This window comes from Typopeltis vanoorti, chromosome 3 (genome assembly GCF_054136105.1).
Source record: "Typopeltis vanoorti isolate ZY-2024b chromosome 3, IOZ_Tvanoo_1.0, whole genome shotgun sequence".
Taxonomy (NCBI): Eukaryota; Metazoa; Arthropoda; class Arachnida; order Uropygi; family Thelyphonidae; genus Typopeltis; species Typopeltis vanoorti.
Genome location: NC_143551.1, coordinates 97,870,266 through 97,883,683, shown reverse-complemented (window position 1 = coordinate 97,883,683; position 13,418 = coordinate 97,870,266). Strand labels below are relative to the sequence as shown.

Here is a 13,418-nt window from a genome sequence, read left to right as displayed (position 1 = left end):
TTTATGTAGTGTGTGCTGTACATATATTATATTTATATTTTTTTAAAAAATATTTTAGATTGTATACTGAGGAGGAGGGACGCCCCATGAGGGAAGTTACCAGTGTGTTCATGACACCATCTGGAATTATCTCTCCAGCTCGGGAAGGCAAGTTGCCTGAAGCTTGTCCACCGCCTAAGTTTGATTCTCCACCTCCTACTCCAAAACAGTCTCCTGAAATATCAGAAGCTGGCCCAGTGAAGAAAGATATTAAAATAAAAGATATTAGAAAGGAAAAAACCAAAAAAGACAAGGTTACTCTTTTGAAAAAAGAAGGACGTAAAGTTAAACATTCCAAGAAAGAGAATAAAGAAAATGCAAATATAAAAAGTGACAAACTTGGTAATCCCATATCTACTGTTGTTAAAAAGGATCCTGGAGAAAACTCTGTAATAAAAGCTAGGAAAACAGATAGAAGTGAAAAATCAAGTGAAAGTGGAAAACAGAAAGTGAGAAGTGATAAAGCTAAGTTTAGAGAAGATAAAAATAAGCATAAAAGTTCATCCAAGCCATTGAAATCAAAGCTTAAAGTATTAAAATCATCTGGTGCTTCAGTAAAATCCTTGCCATCCCCAAAATTTTCTAAGTCTCCAAAATTTTTAAAAGTTCCCTGTTTTCGTAAGTCTCCAGTTACAAAAGTACCGAGGCAAGTGAAACCTCAAACTTCAGTTCTTCAAACTGTTATAAAGCCAGTGTCATCACAAATAATAAAAGAAGATAGATTAGAAAAGGTAGAGCCGACAGTGAAAGTTGAGGTTAAAGAAGAAAATCCAGAGCTCAAAATGGAAGAGATAGTTGCTGATCAACGTTTCCGAGAAGAATCACCAGAACCTCGTTTAGTTATTGATGATTCAGCAGAAGCACAAGCTCGCCAAGAGATGGAGTCTCGTCTTGCAGTCTTAGATGAATGTATTGATTGTGTTATTCAGAAAGCAAGAGAGGAATCAGAAAAAGAAGCAGAAGAATCAGAAAAATCAGTTAAAGAAACCATTGATGAAGTTGTTAGAAGTTCTTTAGCTAAAAAGAATGAACCTAAGGATATATATGAATTTACTGATTCTTCTGATGGATCTCTTCCTCCAACTCCAAAGACTCCTGATACAATTGGATCTCCTTTAATGAGATCTAAAAAAGAAAAAACTAAAACACCGGAAAGTGGTAGCAAGAGTTTTACTAATTCTGAAATTCCAAAGAAAGGAAAAGAAAAAGGAAAGGATAAAATGAAGAAAAAGTCTTCTAAAGATAAGGTGAAAACTTCACCTTCTTTGCCATCACCAAAATCCCAAAAGTCAAATGTACAGTCTGTTTTCACAAAATCATTAGATAAAAAATCAGTTCCATCTCCAGTAGATAAAAAAGATGTTGATATTGAAGAACCTTCTTCACCAATTTCATCCTCTCCTACAGGTTTCTCATCACCACTCCATACCACTTCAGTTCGCCAACTTCCTCCACCAACTTTTTCTAGATTGCCTCCTCCTCCACCATTTATTCCTTCTTCATCAATTTCAGTTCAAGGCTTTTCACCAAGTCCTTTTACCTCTGTTAGACCTCTTTCTCCTTTTCAGCCTAATCCTCCATTTCCAACACCTCCTCTGTTTGTACCGCCAAAATCAGATACTCCTTCCATATTTGGTATACCAGCATTACCTCAGCCGCTTAATTTGGCTATGTCTGGTCCAAACACTCAAGGAAAAACAGTTGTCGATAAACGACCTTCATTACAATCTGAAGAAGAGACAGAAACAAAAAAGATAAAGATGGAAGAAATCCCTGAGAAAGTAAGCACTCTTTATTATTGTGCATCTCATTAAAATTTGTCTTTTTGGTTGATATGCTGTGTTCTGTATAAATAAACTGTAAATTTGTTTATTTAACATAAAATGAAGAAGATTATTTGTAATACAACTGCAACATGTACGAAGTATGAAATTAATATTGTTAATGTGAATGCGTTTTCCAAACTGTTCTACATGCACTCTCATATCCCCACACAGTGTAACAGAAACCAAGGCTTAATTCTACACTTGGTTTGTTTTACGTTTATTAAAAATCTGATAGCTATGGATCAGGAATATGACATGCATTATTAACGTGACCAATTTTTTTACAATGAAAAGGAGGACGAAAAAATTTTAATCGTTTTGTGGAAAATAGTTGCCTGATTATGTACAAAATACATTAATATCTCCGATAATTCATAATTGAAAAAAGATTCCAGAATTTTTGGACATTTGTCTAAACTTAAAAAATATGAACGGAGAGGCTCAAATAATTGTAAAACACGCTCTATAGCAGGTGTTAGAGCGAGCCATCTAACTTTTGAATATCCTAAAAGTTTTTTGTATTCAACATTTGCATCTTCACAAAATTGTTTTAAAGTAGCCACACGAACAGTAAAATGACTAAAATACAAATAAATTGTCGTTATTATTATTTCTACATCAATTGGCATGGCACATGATGCTGTGTTGATTGCATTTGACAAAATATGTGCATTACAACCTATTCCTAGTATTTTCTTTTGGAGTAAATCTTGTAATTTTACATAGACATTATTCACTCCTTCACCCACCAAAATTTGTGTTTGTATTATCAGCTGTTAGTGCAACAACTTTAGATTTCAAATTGTTTTCATTTATTACTCTGCATAGGTGGTTTGACAAAATTTCAGCAGTTTCGCCCTCAATGGATTCTAAATTTAAAATTTTTACTTGAATGCCCTTGGTAACATTATAATACCTTACTAGTATTGGATACAATTTGGTTTCATTATGATTTGATGCATCAGATAAAACTGTTACAAATGCTGCATTTTTCAAGTCTTCTGCAAGTATTTTATCACAGTAATTTTTAAATACTGATTTAATAATAGCCTCACATTTTGTCCTGGCACATGAAAATTTAGTATTGTGAAACTTTTTCAATAATTTAGTTGTACAATCCATACTACGAAAACTTTGATTGTGAATTATGGTATGAAATACAAATGTTCCCTCCATTACAGCTAACTGTTTTTCATCTTCAGAATAATTAGAAGTTTTAAAAAAATAGGTTACTTTACTACTGGAAGCTGATGCATCTAATGATTGCTTATGTTTGTTGGTGTTCAAGTGTTTCGTTATAGCTGCTCTGCCTCCAACTGCAATACAAAATTCTCCTCTTCAAATATTGCAGAAAGCAATGTTGTCTCTCTTTGATATGAGGAGTGGAAATTCCTTTTTCAATTGTTCATTGAAATGGCATTTCCTCTTTCTTGATTTTTCCATCCCTTAAATGAAATTAAAAATTAAAAATAAAATATAGAGCCACACGAACAGTGCAAGCACATTATGAATAAATAAAATTAATAATTAAAACTAAAACTTTAATAACAAAAGCGATAAAACTTTACTAAATCTATATTTAAATTATTTTACACTTGTGTTGAAAACAGGGTTGTATAAAATTGAATTAATGAATTAATAAAATGTGAATTGTACTTACCTGAGTATAATATTCACCGAGAAAGAAATAATTTCGTATTTCCGTTAGAAATAAACACGAAGTATAATATAGAGATAAAGTAAACAAAGTGAAGTGCGCAATGGTGCGAGACACGTGAAGTTCTCCTATGCCCTGCGCATGTGTTTCATAATCGCGTCTTTCCGAACTGTACCGTCACATGACGCGTAACAGTTCGGCGCGGCATCTCTGAATACAGAGATTAACAGATTAGTTTTAAAATATCGAAAAGGAGGACAGGTAGAAGGACACTTTTCGAGAAAGGACAGAACCTACAAAAGAAGGACTGTCCTCCCTAAAGGAGGACAATTGGTCACCTTAGCATTATACCACAGAATATGGCAGCAATTACTGGCATCGTTTTGTTGTATGCATGTTGTTTAATTTGAAGGGTTTTTTTTTTCACTATGTTATATGTATTAAACTGTTGAAGTTAGTGACGAATCTTTCATGTGTAATAATCTGTCTATTTTTATTTTTATTATTATTATTATTTTTTTTTTCGTTTATCAAATAATACAAGTCCTATGCTCCTAATGATTACTGTGCTCAGGTCTGGTCCCCCTGGATTTTTTTGGGGATGAGGAAGCAGTGGATAAAATTCAGAGGCGAGTGACTAAGATCGTGAGCAGCCTGTGGAATGTTCCCTATGAGGATAGATTGAGGGTGTGTGGATTGCCACAAGGGTCAGTGCTGGGACCATTGCTGTTTAATTTGTACATAAATGATATAGGAAATCTGAAAATAAATATTCAATTGTTTGCTGATGATGCAAAATTAGGTAGAATAATTAATCAAGATGATGTGGAGATCTTGCAGGACACTTTAAATAGGTTGTCAGTTTGGGCAAAAGTCAATGGGTGTCAGTTTAATGTTGAGAAATGTAAAATTATGCATTTTGGGATAAATAGATTACAAGCCATGTATCACACTGATGGTACTGTACTCCAGGATATAGATGAAACTAGAAATTTAGGGGTGGTGGTGGTGGTGAACTGAGAGTTGAAGTTTAGAGAACATATTGCTAAGGTAGCCAACCTCTAAGATTACTTGGCTATTGAGGAACACATTAACAAGTAGAAATAAGCAAGTTGTTCCTCTTTATAAGGCCTCGATACATCCACATCCGGATTACTGTGCTCAAGGTCTGGTCTCTTGGGTTTCTTGGGAATGATGAAGCGGTGGAGAGAATTCAGAAGTGAGTGGCCTGTGGAATGTTCCCTCTGAGAATAGATTGAGGGTGTGTGGATTATAATAATAATAATAATAATAATAAACATATGATGATACACAGCGGTGAGTCCCCTTGGAGGTACGACACCATCTCAGTTCTCTCCCCCCCCCCCCCCCCCCAATTTTATCCGGGCTCAGGAACCGGCATAGCTGACGAATCAGCCCTATGGCTGGGTCAGTATTCCTGACTGTAATCCATGTGTCTGTTCGCTGGACCGGTTTGCCTGCTTGCATAATGAAAAACCCTGCTGTCCACACCCAAGACTGGCTAACTTGGCTATGGCTGAGGAAGATCCTTAAGCTCCTCGCGTCGTCGACAGGAATCGAGCCTAGGACACTCCTTCCCCAGGCATATGGTTGCGAAGCGCATAGCCACTAGGCTAACCATGTGGACTGTGGGTTATAGAAGTTAGTTGACAGGAAAAAAAGAGAGAATATGATAGAAACATTTAAGTTGCTTAAGGGTTTTATAGGATAGATGCAGGGGGAAAATGTTTCAGCACTTGGCTAGAGGGACCAGAACAAGGGATCATCCTTGGAAGTTGAATAAAAGTATGGTTAGTAGGCATGTGAGGACTACATTTTTTGCTTAGAGAGTTGTGAATGAGTGGAATGGGTTGCCAGAGTCAGTTGTGAGTGCTTTGTCTGTTAATTGGTTCAAGGAAAAGTATGCTAGAATGTTTGGATAGATTGGGTCTCCCACCGTGTGTCCTCCGACTCCATGGAGGTGCCTGTATAACAATAATGATGATGATGATGTTGATGATGCAAGTCTAATGACTTACAAAGACTGTCAGGTTTTGTTGTTATTTTAATAAAACTAGTTCTCCTTTACTAAACATGTGGTCTCTATGCTGGAAGTTGAATGAACATATGCACTCTTGTTAATAGCGACATTGGTGCATATTTCATTTTCCTGATCATTAAATTGCTGATAATCCTATTTTAAAGTTGTTGAATGGCTTGCAATAATGTTGTGAATCTATATTAAAACTGTAGATTCTCTAAAATTAAGCCATGATCTGTTTTCAGTATTACCCTTTGCACATTGATTAACCCCCCCCCCCCTCCAACCAGCCATGGCATCTATAGATGTCCAGCTTAATCTGGATATGATTCTCTGACACCCATTGAATAACATGGATGAGAAGTGCAATTTGGTCTCACTATTTCATCCACCTCTGCCAGTAGCGAGGTTAAAACCTAACACATTTTGATAAATAATCTTCATACAGTAATCTAACATTTATCTGACCATCAAAGCAATGATCCTTCAATTAACTGACTCCTTTATGTTACCTGACTTTTGATACAACGCTCTGTCATTGTACCTTCACTTATCTGACTCTTCCTTCAGTTACCAGAATGTCAAATCAACCTCCTACTGAGGTTGTACACATAAGAGATTACTCTGTATGTATTATACAATACAGTGAAACTTACACTTTTCATGAAATAATTCAAAACAAATGGCTGATTGAGAAAATGAAAATTATGTATCTGAGGGGAAAAAAATATTCTTTGGCTCATAACTTTTTAAAGTTACTTAATCTGTAGATATTTGAATGCAACAAAAAAGCAGATACAGTATATGCTGTGTTCCTGTTCCTTACTAATTGTGTGGTATTATTTGTTGCTTTTCTTTTTTTTTTTTTTTTTTTTTTTGTCTTTGGCTTCAACTTTTGTAATGTTGGAATGTTATGTTACATTTGTAACATAACAATTCTCTGCTTTTGTGAAAATGCACCACACACACACACACATATATATGTGTGTGTGGACTCTCCTTGTGACTTATGAATAGGTTGCATTTTAGAGGACCATCTGTAAGTCAGAACAGCCTTTGAAGCTAATCATATCCAATAGAAGTTTATGAATTAAATATGCCAAGAAATTATATTCTTGGTTTCATCCTTTATCCACTATATAGTCATTAGCCACTATATAACCTATATAGTGGCTAATGACTTCACATCAATTGCCTTAGTATCCCATAATGCAAAGCACATATCCTTACATACATATATGATGCTATGCATTATAGGAAGGGCCACTACCCAAACTGCTTTCAACCTTTATTGGGATGAAAAAGTATAGGGGTGCATGAGAGCCTGATAGTATTAGGAAAAAGAAAAGTCAGATAGATGGTATGAGAGATAGAGAAAAGGCCTCAGCTCTTTTATATCATTATATAGCCAAAGACTATCAATTTTCCTATTTTTCACCAGTCTCATGCAGATGAACATCCAAAAGACCAATTGAAACTAAAGTGCAAAGATGACTAATATCCAGATGGTTACCCTTATCTGAGTTAATGCCTTCAGTTGACCTTTGCCTGGGATTGCTCTCCAGTCATCCCTGCAATTGACCATAAGACCACATTGAACTAAGAGGATGGAACAATTTAAAAAACCTCTCATAGCAAAAAATACACAGAATTTTATCTCCCCCTGGTTGAATATTGCATGATGTTGGTGTTAAACACCACCTAGCCAAAAATATCTCCTAGAATGCTTCTTTCTGAATACAAAAAAAAAATTATCTGACTGAACAGTAAATTTCCACAATACAATATTATAAAGCATTTGTATGTCATATTACTTGTTTTCAAATCCATGTTTCTTTCTAACCTTCCATAAGTGGTATTTTAATTCATTAATTAAAAAAATCAAAATTCTCTTCCCATTGCTGACAGGTGGTTGGTACTGCAAAAAAAAAGAACCTGTTCTGTTGTAAGTAATGGAATGCCCAACACATTACATAATCTGTTCCAAATTATGCAGGGCAAGAGGGCAACTTTAGAATACATGTTGTACTGTTTCCATTGGTAATATCACAGATTGGATCTCCGATGTTAAAGCACCTCCATTTGATGGTTTCGACTGGAAGGCAACCATATGCAGTTCTCCAAGCAATATCTCTCCTGTTAGGGTTTCTTGGAACTTAAATAGGTTATGAAACAAAGTGTTGCTATCAGTACCCAACTGTGGAAATTCACGGCAAAAGAGATTAAAGATTTATTTATACCAAATTTTACTTTTTTAATGGAAAGAATGTTAATACCAGAATGTTGTAATATTCAGGAACAATCTCAGCTTTTGGATCCTTTATAATCATTTATTCCAAACAGGGGAAGATGAAAACCCAGGTAGTACCAGAGAAGGTCTGCACATGAATGATTTGTCTGCAACATTTTATGGATTTTTGAAGCTTTCATGTTAGAGATTTAATGGAATATTTTCATTGTATGATTTGTAATAAATTTAATGCTTTATCCGAGTGTAAGCAAACGAAATTTGTGTCTGAAGTATCTTCAGGACTGAGGCAACTCGTGGTAAAAGCAGACCAAGCTCTCATCACTATTTGTCAGTATCTCCCATAATGCAAAGCACATCTCCTTGCAGACATGTATAATGCTATGCATTAAGGGAAGGGCCACTACCCAGACCGGTTTCGACCTTTATTGAGGTCTCGTCAGTGGGAGCCAGATCCAGATGGAGATACTAAGACAAGTAGTGATGAGAGTTTGGTCCACTTTTACCACGAGTTGCCTCAGTCCTGAAGATACTTCAAGCACAAACTTTGTTTGTTTACACTTGAATAAAGGATTAAACTAAATTTATTATAGTCTAATCAAGTGGGAAAAAACCTCCAAGATTTTTCTCTAAATCCAGAGTAATTTAATAATAAGGTGAGACACCTTTTGGCAACTCGTATAGGTAAATAATTTCACCACTTCTGGGTCTGGCTCCCATTGACGAGACCTCAATAAAGGTTGAAATCGGTCTAGGTAGTGGCCCTTCTCTTAATGCATAGCATTATACACGTCTGCAAGGAGATATGCTTTGCATTATGGGAGATACTAAGACAAGTAGTGATGAGAGCTTGGTCCACTTTTACCACAAGTTGCCTTAGTCCTGAAGATACTTCAGGTGCAAACTTTGTTTGCTTACACTTGGATAAAGGATTAAACTAAATTTATTATAGTCTAACCAAGTGGAAGAAAACTTCCAACATCTTTCTCTAAATCCAGTGTATGATTTGTGTTTCTTCTAAATGGATGGTTGCTGATCTGCCTGCCTGTCTGTCCGAAGTAATGGTCTTACAGACCATGTTTCGGATACAACCCACAGGATCTCCTAAAGAAAAACCACCATGCTCCACCATAGTAAATTCAAAAAAGAAAGACTGTTTTCAGAATCTGCGGCAGCACTCAGAAATCAACCGAATTTAAATAAATACAGTCGCATAAAACTTCCCAAAATTTGGGAAACTTTAATTATCAGAGATCCCACGTTACATCCAAGCCACCTACAAGCACCATAGCACACCACCTAGATAGGACTTTAGAGTCATCTACATGTTTCACTTAGTATTGTATTGTATTTGATTGTGTTATTACAATCATCATCATCACGAATCATGGGCTCACTGCCTGTTGGTGTCCGATGCCTCCTTCACTATCTTCCACCTTTCTTTGTCCAGTGCACAGTGTTGCAGTTTCTGAACACCCATTCCACACCAGTCTCCTTTATGTTATCTATCCATTCTCTGTATAGTCTACCTATTCTGTTCACACCATCCATAATATCAAACACGAATGTCTCTATCTTCTGGTCCTCACTCATTCTGCAGATGTGTCCAAATAATTGCAGCTTCCGTTTTAAAATCTTTGCATTAGATTCTCCTTTAGTTGTATCTTCTGATAGAGCTCTATCGGAAGATACAACTGATATTTCTGTGACTTTCTGTACCCGTCCTATTCTTAGAATCTTCCTGTAACAATTTCTTTCAAATGCCAAAATTTTTTTTCTTGATTCCTTATTTATTACCCACGTTTCAGATCCATACAGTACACCACTAAAGATGCATGTTTCCAGTACTCTTAGTTTTGTTTGCCTTCTGATCACTTTACTTTTCCAGATGTTATCTATGGTCTTCAGATTTGTTCTTCTCTTTGCAAGCCTGGTCTTTATTTCTTTTTTACAGTCCAAATCATGTGTCATTTTACTTCCCAAATATGTGAATTGTTCTACATTTTCTGTATCATTTCCATCCACTTGTATCTTTTGTTTCATGTTCTTATCACCAGATACCATTGTCTTTGTTTTTCCAAGTTCATAACAAGTCCAAATCTTTTCCCTTCCTCATTTAACAGTTTCAATATTTTTTAGTAGTTTTGCCTTCTTCAATAATAGTGTTATCTGCAAATCTCAGATTGTTAATTCTCATCCCATGCACTGATATTCCTTTTGAATCTTCCTTCATTTTATCCATTCCTCTTTCCAAATGTGCGATGAAAATGCTTGGTGATATTGCCCCCCCCCCCCTGTCTGCTACCCCTGCTTGTTTTAAACTGTTTTCCCCAAATCATATTCTAACTGCTGTAACTGCATTCCTATAAACATCTATTAGTTTTCTGTCAGTTCCATAGGATTCTAGCACTGCTAATGTCACTTTCTGGTCGATACATGAAATGTCTTCAGAAAATCAACAAAGCAGGTATATATGTTTTTGTTTTTTCTCCCAGCTTTCTCTGCTATAAACCACATTGTCAAAATCTGTTGAATTGTAGTTCTGTCTTTCCTAAATCCTGCTTGCTCGTCTGCAAGGTATGCTTCCAATTGTGTTCTCAATCTTTCTGTCAATATCATCATCATCATCATCACCACCTTACCAAGATGACTTGTCAAGGCAATTGTTCTATAATTTTTACATTCTAGCTTATTTCCTTTCTTGTATAATGTCACTAATATCGATTTCACCCACTCCTCTGGCATTTTCCCTTCTTTCCATACCATATTACATAGTTGGTGTATTTCTGTAACCATACTTTTGCCACCATATTTAATCATTTCTCCAGTGATATTATCATTACCAGGATGTTTTAGCCATCCTGTTGCTTTTTCCACCTCTCCTGTGGTCCACAGCAAATTCTAACATTTTATCACCTCGTTCATTTCTTTCTCTGCAATCATATTTTATCATGATGCTTTCCCAACCATCATTATCTATTCCGACTTTGGCATTCCAATCTCCTTCAATAATTAGTACATCTTGCTTTGGTATTATTTCTATTGTCTCTGTCAGATCATTGTAAAATAGTTCAATATCCTCATCTGTGCTGTCAGATGTGGGTGCATATATCTGGACTATTGATATATTAAATACTTGTTGTTGTTGTTGTTACAGTAGTTATTTGTAATCCCTGAAGATGTCTCGACGAAATATTGGAAGCATTAAAATTAGTTTTGATCTTTTCCCAGTGCTGAAAATATTCCATTAAACCTCCAACATTATGTCCTCATAGCAATTAAGCCTCAACACACAGATTTTTGAAGCTGTATTACTTAAATTGCAGAATTTTAAGACTGATAACCCAAATCCTCCATGCTTCTTTGATAGTTGAAGAAATTCCTTTTTAACTTCTTGGTATCAGCTGGACCAAAAAAAATTGCACAGGCTTACTATATAATTGCTTTTCTGCAACTTCTGTGATGTTTGTAAACTTTATTATGTACAACTGAACAGGGAAGATTATGATTTTGAGTACTATGGCTTTAGAAGAAAAGAAAAGTGGCCCAATTTTCCAGTCTTCTAAGATTTCAGTGGTCTTCTATATAAGTTCTTGAAATGATAATATTGGGTAAGTAGAGAAGAGAATTCCAAGTATAATGAGGGGTTCTCTCTTAGGGATTAGTCTTGTCTGCATTAGCAGTTAATTCAATGATCTTGCTGAGTTTTTTCAAAATATCAAAAAAGATGTATATAGAATCATTATCCTTCAAAGTGCCCGCTGCATCATTAGCATATGCTAATACCTTATTTTTCTTTATAGTTAAAGGAACTGTTATTCCTTGCACAGCAGGTGTATTGTTGACATCCTGTAAGAAAGGTTCAAGAACCAATGCAAAGAGCAATGAACTAAGAAGACAGCCTTGCTTGACTCCTTTATAAATTTTTACCAGGTCTGATATGAACCCATTAACTAGGAGGCAGATAGTTAAATTGACATAGGCTCCTTTAATAACGGATAGTAACTTTTTACCCACGCCAGTGTTTGCCAGGGGATGTGGAACAGAAAGGGATGCCAGACATTATCAAATGCTGGAATAAGGTCTACTGGCACTGCCATTGGTTGCTTTTTTCATATTATTATTATTATTATGTGACACCTCCAAGGAGTTCAATGATTCATCGAGGGAGGGCAAATACTCTACAGCTCTCATTCTCCACCACTCAATCCACTGAACACAGCAAACCACATCATCTATACCAACACCGTCTACTGGCCACCACTACTTATATTTTCACAGGCAATCACAAACATCCATGCCCAGAGCAGGATTCGAACCCATAGCCTTTTGGCTGTAGAGTGGATACGCTAACCATTTGGCCAACCAGACTAGCATTATACATAATTAAAAGCACACATGTGTGCTTTTAATTATATATCTCATTTCTATTTTGAGCTTGTTATTGATAATGGGTAAAAATATTTTGTAGTCAGTATTAGATTGAGAAATAGGTCTCCAGCTGCTGATGATTAAGGTGTGATCTCTATTAGGTTTTGGAATGAGGCTAGTATGGCTTGTTACAAATTCAGTTGGTATATGTCCTGACAAGAGAAACAAATTAAACAGTATAACTAGAATGGGAAGAATAAAATCCCAGGCCTTGCAATAAAGTTCTATAAAATCCTCTGGACCTGATGGTCCTGGGGATTTTCTTGTCTGGCATTCGTTATAAGCTGTGGTAACTTCAGATGCTATAATGGGTCTGTCAAGCTCATCTTGGATATGAACAGGAAAGCCATTGATGTTCCAAGAGTTATAATTTCCCACAGTACTATTGTCTTCAAACAGATTTTTGTAGTATTTTTGAAAGGAGTCATGGATGTCTTGAGTGGTGGACATGTCTTCACCATCAACGCAGATTTGAGTGACAGTCCTTTCTTCACGGAATTTAGTGAATTGTCTATTGACGAATGCAGCTGAAGGGCTATCTGCTAAGTGCTGCTGTATTCTTATTTTAAAATTTCTTTCTTCTACTTGTTTCTGCCTTTCCACTTCTATCTCTGTGTTAATGTTTCTAATGATCTTGCTACATTCTGTACCATTGCATGGGTTTGCTATGAACCATCTTCTCTCTATATAGGTCTTTCAACTTTTTCCTTTTGAGGACAGTCTGTTCCTTTTCCCATTCAATCCTATTCTGTTTTACTGCTTGTTTGAATTTTAACCACATATCCCAGTTCCAGGTAACATTATTCCAATTTGAACGGAGGGTCTGGAATTTAGTTGAAAAGATCAATGGAAAATTTGGTGGAAGTCTCCATGGTCCAGAACTGATCTCTACTTGTTCCATGCAGTGGAATTTAAGTAGAACTGAATTATGATCTGACATATTGATGTCAAGATGTTTTATCTGAATTTTCCTATTTATATCCTATTTAATTATCTTTTTTTTATAAAATTGTTCATTTAGTGTTGTTAATACAATCTTGCTAATCCGAACCTCTTTAGTCCGAACCCTCCAGTAATCCGAACTACAGTTTGAAAGAAAAAAAAAGTTTTATTACATATTATTATATTGTGTACTATTATTTTTATTTAATAATTATTATTTTAACTATTATTCTT

The 13,418-nt window shown here is 35.6% G+C and overlaps 1 protein-coding gene across 2 annotated transcripts in view; it reads left to right on the top strand.

Moving 5' to 3' along the window:
- Nucleotides 1-13,418, top strand: part of LOC150108408 (uncharacterized) — a 371,725-nt gene that overhangs the window by 239,159 nt on the left and 119,148 nt on the right. For both annotated transcript variants that reach the window (XM_090390757.1, XM_090390758.1), the window contains one exon: nucleotides 59-1,820. In XM_090390757.1, coding sequence (XP_090246883.1) covers nucleotides 59-1,820 — 1,762 coding nt within the window. The remainder of the gene's footprint in view (nucleotides 1-58; nucleotides 1,821-13,418) is intronic.